Below are 13395 nucleotides of genomic sequence, written 5' to 3' on the forward strand. Positions count from 1 at the left end.
CAGCCTCTTGCCCCCAACAATCTGGGTCCTCATTTGACCCACCTCGGAAGGACGGAAGGCTGAGTCAACCTTGAGACGGTCAGAATCAAACTTCTGGCAGTCAGCAGAGTTAAACTGCAATGCTGCATTCTAACCACTGGGAGGGAAGGAAAGAAGAAGAAAGGAAGGAAGGAAGGAAGGAAGGGAAAGTGAGGGGAAAAGGAAGGAAGGAAGGAGAGAGAGAGAGGAAGGAAGAAAAGAAAGGAAGGAATAGAAAGAGGGAATGAGGGGTAAAGGAAGGAAGAAAGGAAGGAGAGAGAGAAGGAAAGAGAGAAGGCAGGAAGGAATAAAAGAGGGAGTGAGGGGGAAAGAAAGGAAGGAAAGAAGGAATAGCACTTAGACTTATATTACTGCTTCACAGTGCTTTTTACAGCCCTCTCTAAGCGCTTTACAGAATCAGCCTTTTGCCCCCAACAATCTGGGTCCTCATTTATCCACCTCGGATGGACGGGAGGCTGAGTCAACCTTGAGCTGGTGAGATCCGAACTGCCAAATTGCAGGCAGCCGGCAGTCAGCAGACGTAGCCCTGCAATACTAGATTAGAATAATTAGAAAAGAATAAGAATGGAATAGAACACAATAAGAATAGAAATAGAATAGCAGAGTTGGAAGGGACCTCGGAGGTCTTCTAGACCAACCTCTGCTCAGGCAGGAAACTCTACAACATTTCAGACAAATGGCTGTCCAGTTTCTTTCATCATCCTACAAGCTCTGGATCCCATCATCCCCTTCCCCCACAAAGGATACTGGTCTCTGGTCCTCTGCCGTTTGGACAGACTGTCTTCATCACTGATCCCAGCCATCAGGTACTTGAGGCCGGTGATCCCATCCGGGCTTCCTCTCCGTTCGAGGACACCAGGGCGAGGGATTCCCTATGGTCCCCATAGTAGATGGTGAAGCAGCAGTTGGGATCGAAGCTGCCGTCGCCGTAGCGCTGGAAGATCTCCGACTGCTTCCCTTCGCACACTTCCTGGATGGAATCTATGGAGACTGCGGAGTGGGGGGGGGGGGGAGATGGCAGAATTAGAACACAATGCTTTGTGTCAAGCCTGCAGCCCTATTCCTTTTGGATCTTTGGCCTGACACACTTTCTGTTATTGTACTATGCATTTTCTATGGTGGGAAAATACGGAGTTAGATGATAGGTAGCCATAACAACATTCTTTCTAGAAAGCCAAGGTCATCCTTTGTCTTTGCACCTCTGCACCTGACCAGATCTGAATGGGTGGAAGATGCCAGGCTGGCAGTGGGAGATGGACTGTGGGATGGACTTGTGGGTGTGGGGACAAGATCTTGAACTTTCAACTGGGTGGGGAAAACCGGAGAGCTTTCAGATTCGGGATGCCCCAGATGTGCCAACATGGCTCTCTTAATAAATTGGAACTTTCAGCAATACTTTGCCTTGGACTCTGATTTAATTTTGGGTGCCATTTGGAACCCTGACACTTCGGCTTAACCATGGGAGCGGCTGCTGCCAGATGTGGTCATTGTTAGCAGGTTAGGAGAGAGGTAGCGGGAAGAGAGAAAAGCTGTCAGGACTGCCATCTTGCTACATCGTGCATGCCTGCTGTCAGCCTGCTAGACTCAACGAGGGAGGGGGATACGGGGAGGGTCAGATGAATCTATACACATCTATTCGTCTCCGCCCCCTGCCTTTGATTCCCAGAGCTAGGGTGGGGCTTCACTAGCAGTGGTGGCTCTTCTGTCCCAAGGACAGCCATAGATTTCCACTGCTCTCCTCTCCTCTGCCTTCTGCGCATCCGCATGTCAGGCACGGACCCAGCTGTTCCTCCTCTTCCTCAACAGCCACCTCCAGACCTGGGGGCTGTTGACCCTCATTGGAGGGCTGACAGGTGGCTTAGGCCCCGTCTCTGTCTCTCTCTCTCTGCCAGTTCCATTCCCTCTTCCCCCCTGGAGCTCTCGGGTGCCTTGAGGCTGACCCTGACTCCCACCCCTCCTTCTCTGATTCGGCTGCTGAAGGGTTCCGGCGACCGACAGACCACAAACCCGCAAAGACAGAGACTGTTACCCAACAATTTGCTAGCTACCTAATTGGACACTCGTTGATAACCAGTGGGGAAGCTGGGAAGAAGGGAAAAGTTAACCATATGCTGTGGATGTGCGGAAAATCCCAGATCCAGCTTTGCTTCTTCTGTAACCGCTTGGCTTTAGTCAAGTGTACTTTTGCCTAACAATGGATCTTTCATTTCTAACTGACCAAGGTGGGACATCGCAGGACAGGAAGAAGAGCTGACAATGGTCAGATAAAGGAGGGCTGAATCTGGGGCAGGAGCGTAAGCTGAGAAAGCGGTTCCAGATAAGCCCCTCCCAGGTTCTCATGAAAGTAGCACTAGCACTGGTGTATAGACTTATATACCGCTTTACAGTGCTTAACAGCCCCCTCTAAGCGGTTTACAGAGTCAGCCTCTTGCCCCCAACAATCTGGGTCCTCGTTTTACGACCTTGGAAGGACGGAAGGCTGAGTCGACCTTGAGCCTGGTGAGATTCGAACGGCCAAATTTCAGGCAGCCGGAAGGCAGCAGAAGTAGCCTGCAGTACTGCACTCTAACCACTGCACCACCGAGGGTCATAAATCTGGGGCTCAATTGTGGTCGTACGTCGAGGACTACGTGTACAGGAATTAAAAAACATACAGTTAGCCTGTTGTGGCACAGCAGGAGCCGCTGGAGCTGCCACCAGACTCCGACAGCGAGGGGTCCTAGGAGTCAGCTCTGGAGGACCCTGGTACAGGGTTCCGACTCCGAGCAGGGCGCAGAGAGGTGGTTGGCCACAGGGGGCGCCTGAGCCTTGGACAGTGGGGAGGAGACAAGGGAGAGTGATCTGGATGCCAGTAGTGAGTTGTTCCTGGATGCCCGGCACTGAAGAGCTAACAGGCGTCAGGAACAGTTGCGCAAGTACAGGAGGTAATTGCACTCAGCTGGTGGTTACTAGGCTCCTCTCCAGACTATAAAAAGACTACTTGTGCACACGTCCCTCTTGCAGAAGTCAACGCATGACTAAAAGTTGGAGAACTTTTGTAACTAGTTTGGGCATGTGGATTGTTGCCAAGGTTTGTCTGAGTTGCTGCCAAGGTCCTTATCTGTTTGTTATGCTTGGCTTTCAGCCACCGAGGTTTTGGTTTTCTTGCTAATAAAGTACATTCCAGTTAAGCTTGTCTCGGCATTCGTACTGGACGGATGGAGGAGGGGTCAGAACAGTAGCCTATGTTAAACACCAATCGCTGAGTATAACAATACGGCAGGAAGACACTCTAGAAGCAACGGTATGAGGTAGAACCCTGGACTAGACGCGTCACCCAAATTCCGATCAGCAACCGCAATCCAAGACGGATCGACTCGAAAACTCTTCACTTACTTTTAGCCTTTTCGTTTTTCCGCGAGGGTCTCCAGCGAATGCACGACTTGTGTTCGTCCAGGTAATAGAAACGGACGAGACCTTTGGAGCTGCCTCGGAGTTTGATCATCTGAGTGCCGTCTGCATGGAACTCATACATTTTCCACTACAGGGGGGAAAAAACCACACACATTTGTTATGCTAAAGATCGCGCGTAGGTTGTGCCGCGCGCCCCACTTTACGGAGGTCAAGGCAACCAATCTTTTAATGGGAAAATCGAGTTATAGATTTAAGAAACGCAGTCCCAGCTGGGCATCCCAGCGTGTAGTTTTGACGCATGTTTATTTTAGCGGCGAGCTGCGTCTCAAAACACGGGACGGCGGTGAAAATTCAATATATCAACTGCGTTCCAGGGAGTGGAAAGATGCAGGAGTTGCAAATTGGGTAAAATCTGCTTGCCTGATGGATTTACTCCAGGCGCGGCCTGCCATTCACCCTCCATTACCTCACAGCGATAGTGTTAGAGGCTTGCCCACAGACACCTTTTGTCAATCGCAACCACAAATTGCAACACAATCGAATTCCTCTTTATTACCTTAAGTTTCGGGCTTGCATTGAACTCTTTTTCCCTTAGTTACTGCTTAGCCGATCTGAGCGATGCGCTCTCTTATAACAGGCACCAAATTCCGTTCGATTAGCTGTGCGAGATCTATGAGTATCTTGTCAGGAGCAGCTTGACAAACAGTTTGCATTTTTATTTAGCATTATTTGCCTTATTCGGAGAAGAGAAGAGAGAATAGAATAGAAATAGAAAAATAGAATAGAGTAGAATAATAGTAGAATAAATGGAAATTAGAATAGAATGGAATAATGGGAATAGAATAGAATAATGGAAACAGATTAGAATAATTAGAATAGAATGGAATAGAATAATGGAAATTAGAATAGACTAGACTAGACTAAAATAATGGAAATAGATTAGAATAATGGAAATTAGAATAGAATAGAATAAAGGAAATAGAATAGAATAATGGGAATAGAAGAATAGAATAGAATAAGGGAATAGAATAGATAATGGGAATAGAATAGAATAATGGGAATAGAATAGAATAATGGGAATAGAATAGAATAAAATAGAATAGAATAAATAGAATAGAATAATGGAAATAGAAAGAATAAGGAAATAGAATAGAATAATGGGAATAGAATAGAATAATGGGAATAGAAAGAATAATGGGAATAGAATAGAATAGAATAGAATAGAATAGATAGAATAGAATAGAATAGAACAGTTGTCTGATTTGTTGGAGCTAAGCAGCCACCAGGAGAAAGAGTTGGCAAAACAGCTCAGTTCTTTTTTTTTTTTTAAATATAATTTTTATTAAACATTTACCTTTAAAAAACAGAAAAAACAGCTCAGTTCAAATTGGATCTGACTGAGAAGGAGGTTCAGCAGAAGCACCTCACTGAGGACTAGGAGCATTGGCTTTCCAAGTAGAGGGAAGAGCTGCGGGAGGGCGAAGTCAGGCACCGGCGCCTGGAGGCTCAGCAGGCTGAGATGGTCAGCCAGTTCCAGGCCATGATGCAGCCTCACTGGAACGAGGCCCTCCGGCTCTTCTCCACCAGCGGCTCTTCCCTCCAGCCTTCGCCCAAAGCCCCCCACCAGGAGGCTGAAGCAGACCCCAAGTAGGAATTTCTGCCCCCTCCGACCCACACAAAAAGACCCCGCAGGGGGAGACTCTCTGCAGCAAACCAAGCCTTCATTGCACGTATCTCGTCCAAGGGGGACGTATTTTGAAGGACCCCTGATTTAGTGCAATATAAAAAAAAGCAAATCATTTTTCTGCGGACCACCAAAATGTTCTCACGGACCCCCAGTTGGTGACCACTGTTCTAGTTCAACACCCTTGCCCAAGAGAGCGGGTGTTATGCCATCTGGGACAAATGGCAACCCTTTCCTCGAATTGGAGGTTTAATTAAAACCAGGGACCTTCACAAGAATTCCCTTTTGTGGAAAATCCCTTTTGCTGAAAAACGGACCGCAGTTCCGATAGGATAAATCAAGTTGATCTTTGGGTCGGGGATTTTTTTGGGTTGTGTGGTGTGGAAGGGCAAATCACGGGTTTTTAAAACAGGAATAATGATAAAATATTGACGGCGCCAATCCCATCCCCAATGGTACCCAAAGGAGATTAAAATTATCCTTCATTTCTGAGTCACAATTTCTTTAATCAATATTAATCGAACTTTTTTTTTTTTTTTGAGCTCACGTCCTGGGCATAAATTCCTTAAATTGCCCTGAGGTGTGAGGGAGGGTATTCAACAGAAACCCCGCCTCCCAATTATATTTTTAAGTTTTTATTTTTTCTCATCTTACATACAAATTATAGGTATACCTTCACACAGTTATTCTTCTTCTTTACACTTCTCATTCTTGTGCTTATTTCCATTTAAAAATAGAATATACAATTTGGGTTGCTTTGTTTACCATCCCATCCGCCAGTTTTAATACCACCTTCTTTTCCTTTCTTTTCTCCCTCCCTCCCTTCCTTCCCCTCCTTCCTTCCTTCTTCCCTTCCTTTCTACTACTTCCTCTTCCCCTTCTACCCTCTCTCCTTTCTTTTCTCCTTCCACCTTCCTCTCCTTCCTCTCCTTACCTCTTCCTTCTTCTCTTCCCTTTCCTACTTCTTCCTTTCCCTTCTACCCTCTCCTTCTCTTTCTCTCCCTTCCACTCTCCTCTCCTTCCCTTCCTTCCCTTGCCTTTCTCCTACTCATCTTCCTTTCCCCTTCCTACCCTCTCTCCTTCTCTTCCTCTCCCTTCCATCCTCCTCTCCTTTCCTCTTTCTTCCTTCCCTCCTCTCCTTCCCCTTCTTTCTTCCCTTACTTCTCCCTATTCTTCTCTTCCTCTTCCCTTCCTACTCTCTCTCCTTTTCTTTCTCTCCCTTCCACCCTCCTCTCCTTACCTCTTCTTCCTTTCCTCCTCTTCCTCTCCTCCCCTCTCCTCCTCTCTTCCTTTCTTTTTCTGTTATTGTGAGTGATTTTCTGCTCTCAGTTTAGGTTCTCTTGGGATGGCATTTGCGCAAACTCACATATAATTTAATTTCATTTCTTATTGCCTTTCTTTCGCTAATCTATCCTAACTATGCTTTTCCCCTTTCTATGGTGAAAAGAGTCAGGTTTACATTTAGGCAAGAAAAACGAACTGCACAGGCACAGTATAGGTGGTACCTTGCTCAATAGTAGTAACTAGGAGAGGGATCTTGGGTTCCTCGTGGACAACCATTTAAATAGGAGCCAGCCGTGTGCAGCAGCTGCCAAAAAAGTCAACACAGTTCTAGGCTGCATCACCAGAGGGAGAGAATCAAGATCACGGGAAGGGTTAATACCACTTTATAAGGCCTTGGGAAGGCCACACTTGGCATATTTGCATTCAGTTTTGGTCATCACGATGTAAAAAAGATGTGGAGACTTTAGAAAGAGTGCAGAGAAGAGCAACAAAGAGGATTAGGGGACTGGAGGCTGAAACATATGAAGGACGGTTGCAGGAACTGGGGATGTCTAGTTGAATGAAAGAAAGGACCAGGGGAGACAGGATAGCAGTCTTCCAATATCTCAGGGGCTGCCACAAAGAAGAGGGAGTCAAACTATTCTCCAAAGCACCTAAGTGCAGAACAAGAAGCAATGGATGGAACTAATCAAGGAGAGAAGAAGCAACTTAGAACTGAGGAGAATTCCTGACAGTGAGAACAATTAATCAGTGGAACAGAAGTTGCCTCCAGAAGTTGTGAATGCCCCAACACTGGAAGTCTTTAAGAAGATGTTGGATAGCCATTTGTCTGAAACGCTATAGGGTTTCCTGCCTAGGCAGGGGGTTGGACTAGAAGACCTCCAAGGTCCCTTCCAACTCTGCTATTGTATATCTCGCTCTTGAATATATACTTGTATATTGATACTTTCCTTTCTATTTCCCCCCGTTTTCCATTTAGTAGTGTATTGTCTGAATTTTGTATCTTCCCATTACTTTCTTTTCTAAATTCTTTCTCTAGGCAATCATAACATCTTCCCCATGTCTTGAGGTACACCGATTCCTCTTTATCCTTTATTTTCAAAAGCCAACTGTTCATCTCTGCACCAAGATTCTTTTAATTATTATCTCTCCTCTTCTTATTTAATTTCCAATTTTGGGCAAATACAATTCTCGCTGCTGTAGTTATATGATCAAATAAGAATCTCCTTTCTCGTGTTTCTCTGGGATGGGATTAAAAATGGGTATTCCACCCCACCACCCCAATTCTGATTGGGGTATTCATTCGATTTGTAAGCGTTCATCCCTGGATAGACTAACCTACTCCCGAGTTTTAATATTTGAGGGGAGGGGGGTGCTGAAAGATGAAATAGGATTGACAGACAGCCTTTGTTTCGGAGAAGATGAGATAGCCAGGCAGCACCAGGCGCTCAGCCAGAAAACTCTGAAGCCAAGCGGTGAGAACAAAGCTATTGTCTCCGTCCATCTTCCGGATTCCGTGGACAAGGAAATGTGGCCAGCTCCTGATGCAGAGTTCGCATGTTCCTGGACTCGAATTGTGATCCCAGCAGTACGTAGCTAAGACGATGCAGCTTGTCGATCAGAAAGGTGGGCAGTTCAGCGGTTCGAATCCCTAAGCGCCGCGTAACAGAGTGAGCCCCGTGACTTGTCCCAGCTTCTGCCAACCTAGCCAGTTCGAAAGCACGTAAAAAACGCAAGTAGAAAAACAGGAACCACTACTTTTGTTGGGAAGGGAACAGCGTTTGATGCAGCTTTGGGAGTTGAGTCTATGCTGGCCACATGACCACAGAGGCGTCTTCGGCTTTGAAACGGAGATGAGCACCGCCCCCTAGAGTCGGGAACCACTAGCACATATGTGCCAGGGGAACCTCCACAAATACTATTCGATGTAAAGAACCCGGTTGAAGAAGCGGTAAGGATATCAGAGGATTCAATCGGATAGAGAAGTTCCCAGCAACTGGCATTCAGTGATAGACTTCTCCTGAGGCTGGAGGCCCTACAAATAAATCTGGAAAAACTATCCGAGCTGGCAGTTTGCAGTGACTGCTTACTGGCAGAGGTTGTGGGAATTGGGTATGTCTGGTTAGTGAAAAGAAGGGATAGGGGTGACAGGATAGCAGTCTTCCAACATTTGAGGGGCTGCCCCAAAGAAGAGGGGTGGTGGTGTTTGAGATTATTCTCCAAACACTTGAGGGTAGGACAAGAAGCAATGGATGGAAACTAATCAAGGAGAGAAGCGACCTAGGAGGAATTTCCTGGCAGGGAGAACGATTAACCGGTGGAACAGCTTGCACCAGACGTTGTGAGAGCTCCATCACTAGAGGTTTTAAGAAGAGATCGGACAAGCATTTGTCTGAAATGGAAATAGAGCTTCCTGCTGGAGCAGGGGTGTGTGTGGACTAGATGACCTCCAAGGTCCCTTTCAACTGTGATGATGATGTCCTAATTGGAGAATCAGAGGATTACCCCCCCAACCCAACTCAGCCACAAACTGATCTGCTACATAATCTTATCACAATCTGCTCGCCTTGAGCCGTGTCTTGATTTTAAAAGACCAGTACGGCCATTTTTTTCAAAGAAGTGACAAAATATTACCTAAAATAAAAGTATTCCCAGGGCAGGCATTGACCTCTGCATTTAAGGAAGAAGGCAGGAAGACCATTTTCGAATCGGCCATGACATTTAAAAGGACCAATAACATTTAAAATATCACCCTAATTATTATTTTTTTAAAAAGCCATTACATTTAAAATGCTCCAAGCAAGTATCGTGGAAAACTCAAAAAATCATCTATTAAAAAAAACAAAACAGAACTGTCCTGGTCTCGTAATGAGAATTACATTTAACAAGCCAATTAAAATGAAGAGGCAGCAAAAAAAAGAAAAGAAAAAGTAAAGAATTCAGAGCGAATGTTGACATTGTGAGTCCAGCCTCATTCTGGACAGGCAAGGTTAAATTTTTATCAGCAATCTTTTAAAGAACTTTAGGGCTTGGAAGGTCAACTACAACTGCAGAAAATTGTTTTCTCTTTAATCAAATGACAGATGAAATGAAATCCCGAATAGAACAGAATAGAGGATAGGGTAGAACGGAACAGAATAGAGGATATACAGAATAGAATAGAATAGAATAGAATAGAATAGAATAGAATAGAAGATAGGGTAGATAACAGAACAGAATAGAATAGAGGATATACAGAATAGAATATATACAGAATAGAATAGAATAGAATAGAATAGAAAACAGAATAGAACAGAACAGAATAGAAAAAGGATAGAGAGAATAGAATAGAATAGAAAACAGAATAGAGGATATATAGAATAGAATATATACAGAATAGAATAGAATAGAAATAGAATAGAACAGAATAGAAAAAAGGATAGAGAGAATAGAATAGAAAGAGATATATAGAATAGAATAGGAATTGAATAGAATAGAGGATATACAGAATAGAATAGAATATATACAGAATAGAAAATAGAATAGAATAGAACAGAATAGAAAAAAGGATAGAGAGAATAGAATAGAATAGAATAGAATTCTTTATTGGCCAAGGTGTGATTGGAACTTGTCTTTGGTGCATATTTACAATACAATACAATACCAGAGTTGGAAGGACCTTGGAGATCTTCTAGTGACTAGTCCAACCCCCTGCCTAGGCAGGAAACCCTCCACCATTTCAGACAAATGGCTACCCAACATCTTCTTAAAGACTTCCAGTGTTGGGGCATTCACAACTTCTGGAGGCAAATTCTGTTCCACTGATTAATTTTTCTAACTGTCAGGAAATTTCTCCTCAGTTCTAAGTTGCTTCTCTCATTGATTAGTTTCCACCCATTGTTTCTTGTCCTGCCCTCAGGTGCCTTGGAGCAGTGGTCCCCAACCCCCGGTCCGCGGACCGGTGCCGGGCCGTGGAGTACCTGGCACCGGGCCGCGCAGCGGCCGGGGGCCATGATCGCTGCAGTGGCCGGGGGCCATGATCGCTGCAGCGGCCGGGGGCCATGATGGCTGCAGCGGCCGGGGGCCATGATCGCTGCAGCGGCCGGGGGACATGATCGCTACAGCGCAAAGGCTCCTGGGCCATGCGCAAAAGCTCCTGGGCCGTGCGCAAAGGCTCCAGAGAAGAGAGCCCCACGCTGGTACGCACGTGATATATAAACAATCAATGTGTCGTTGCGAACAACACCCCCCCTATCCCTGCGCGCGCTCAGCGGGCCACAGTAAAATTATCAAGGCTGACTGGTCCGCGGCGATAAAAAGGTTGGGGACCACTGCCTTGGAGGATAGCTTGACTCCCTCTTCTTTGGGGCAATCCCTGAGATATTGGAAGACTGCTATCCTGTCTCCCCTAGTCCTTCTTTTCATTAACTAGACATACCCAGTCCTGCAACCGTTCTTCATATGTTTCAGCCTCCAGTCCCCTAATCCTCTTTGCTGCTTTTCTCTGCCCTCTTTCTAGAGTCTCCACATCTTTTCTACATTGTGGTGACCAAAACTGAATGCAAATATTGCAAGTGTGGCCTTCCCAAGGCCTTATAAAGTGGTATCAACACTTCACGGGATCTGATTCTCTCCCTCTGTTGATGCAGCCTAGAACTGTGTTGGCTTTTTTGGCAGCTGCTGCACACGGCTGGCTCCTATTTAAATGGTTGTCCACTAGGACTCCAAGATCCCTCTCACGGTTACTACTGTTGAGCCAGGTACCACCTATACTGTACCCGGGCATTTCGTTTTTCTTGCCTAAATGTAGAACCTGACTCTTTTCACCATTGAATTTCATTTTATTAGATAGTGTCCAATGTTCAAGTTTGTCAAGATCCTTCTGTATCTTGAGCCTTAAGTCTTCTGGAGTGTTGGCTATTCCTGCCAGCTTGGTGTCATCTGCAAATTTGATGAGTTCCCCATTTATTCCCTCATCCAAATCATTGATGAAGATTTTGAAGAGCACTGGGCCTCTTTAAACAAAAAATATAGGAACTTTTTACTTCTTGAACTATAAACTGAACAGATATTTAGCATCAAGACAGATGGGAAATAAAAATGTTGTTTCATTCACCCACCCACCCCCACTTCACAGACGGAGCCAAATCTTTCTGGGAAAGAAACCCAAAACCCATCTAAGAATTAATGGACAGGGTTTGTCTGGCCAACTTCAAATAAACTATCCCTAAATTGCCAGTAAAGCTGTATGAAAACAGTTCAGGGAATTCTCTCCTTGCTAATCAACACGTCAATGCCTGATAGATTGGTATGTTTAGATGTACAGAAATCTTAACCGCTTTATTAACGTACACAAATAGACAAAAGGTTGTAGAAAATATGTACTGTAGGCGCAACCAGGAGCTAGTGAGAGCCTCAACTTCCATACATTTTATTGCCATCCTAATTGGTCGCTGCTACTCCTTTCTTGTGGCAGGGAGTTCCACCAGCGATCGGTGAAACCTTTGGGGAATATTAGCTAGAAGAAAGCACAGCCCCCTCTGCAAATGTCAATAGACAAACCCGTCGCTCTATCTTATCTTAGAAGATCACCATCTTGCAGTAGGGAGGGCTTTCCAACTTTACAACCAGCGGACCTCAACTCCCGGAATCCCACAGAGGGAATTCTGGGAGTTGAAGTCCACAGGTCGTAAGGTGGCCTCTGCTCTAAAGGAAAGAGACTCAGGGGGTTGGGGTAGGGGGGGGGGTTGTCATGTCGCTGCTCTTACCAATTCCGCCCATCTTCCATTTGGGTGCCGCCGCGACGCTTCCGCCAACCCAGAAAAACGCCTCGGCCAGGCGGGCCACCGAAAACTTGCTTTGGAACAAAGACGAGAAGGAAAGATCCATGTCGTTAAACCGAGGAGGCTGCTTCCGTCTTCAGAAGCTCCGAGACGGAGGAGTCTTCAGTGGCAAAACATACCTTCTGCAACTCAAACTCTTGGTTGTATTATTATTTTTATTTTTACAAAAAAGAACCAAATGCCATGCTGGCTAATCACTCCTCCTTCTGTCCTTAGAATAGAAATAGAATAACAGAGTTGGAAGGGACCTTGAAGGTCTTCTAGTCCAGCCAGGAGACCCTACACCGCTTCAGAGAAATGGTTGTCAAACCTCTTCTTAAAAATTTCCAAGGTTGGAGCATTCTTCGAGGCTAAACCTGGAGTTTTCCGCTTCGTTAATCCGAGCCGCTGGCCTGGGGTTCTTTGGGAAATTAAGAAAAGCAACCAGCCACAAAATTATATATATATGAAAATAAAAATAATAATAATAACTCCTTTTTTCTTTGCTTGCAGAGGTGTCATCATCCCGACCCGAGAACTAGTCACAGTTGGAGAAAGGTGAGTTTGGACAGCTTGGTGAATCTTGCCTTATCCGCGGAGTATTAGATGCTCTCCTTGTGCGCAGCAGCTGTCTTACTTTCGGTTGAGCTGGCTAGTCCTGGGGGCAGCCCATCCCCGCCACATCTGGGGAAGGGGAGCGCTGGAAATCCCGGTGAGCTCCTTCCGATGCCCGCTTGCGAAGAAGTTCGGATGGGCAGTGCAGGAAGAGGCCCTTCCGCCTTGGCACTGTGGCGGCTACGGACGGGGAAAAGCATCTCTTGAGATCCATCTGGGTTCCGGCTTAAATCTCCAGATCTCTTTTCCCCTTTCACATGTTTCGGGGAACCCAAACCAAGCCTTCTTCCCTAAAGGGGCTGTTTGTAGAAGTGCCCACTTAGGAAATTCTCAGCTGGACACCCCCTCCTCCCCTAAGTCCCCGAGGAAGAGGATGGAAGAGAAGGAAAAGGTATCCCGAGCTCAGGGCCAACGATTCATGTTCTCCTGCAGCTTAAATCCGGTTAATCCCAAAGCCGTGGCTTGCCTCTGTTTGATCCGGTCGAGAGATTTAAAGGGTGTGTGTGTGTGTGTTTGGGCTTCTATGCGCATGAGAGGCGCTGCTGCAGCTGTGGAAAGTGAGAGCAACAAAGAGGGCTT

General features: G+C 45.8%; 1 protein-coding gene across 1 annotated transcript in view; it reads right to left on the bottom strand.

The window, feature by feature from the left end:
• PLCH2 (phospholipase C eta 2) overlaps nt 1-12268 on the bottom strand; it is an 82805-nt gene extending 70537 nt beyond the window's left edge. Inside the window, 5 exon segments of the mRNA XM_032232185.1 lie at nt 787-865; nt 868-1029; nt 3415-3559; nt 11504-11532; nt 12148-12268. Coding sequence (XP_032088076.1) covers nt 787-865; nt 868-1029; nt 3415-3559; nt 11504-11532; nt 12148-12268 — 536 coding nt within the window.
• Nucleotides 12269-13395: the final 1127 nt, after the last annotated feature.

This window comes from Thamnophis elegans, chromosome 15, assembly GCF_009769535.1.
Source record: "Thamnophis elegans isolate rThaEle1 chromosome 15, rThaEle1.pri, whole genome shotgun sequence".
Classification (NCBI taxonomy): domain Eukaryota; kingdom Metazoa; phylum Chordata; class Lepidosauria; order Squamata; family Colubridae; genus Thamnophis; species Thamnophis elegans.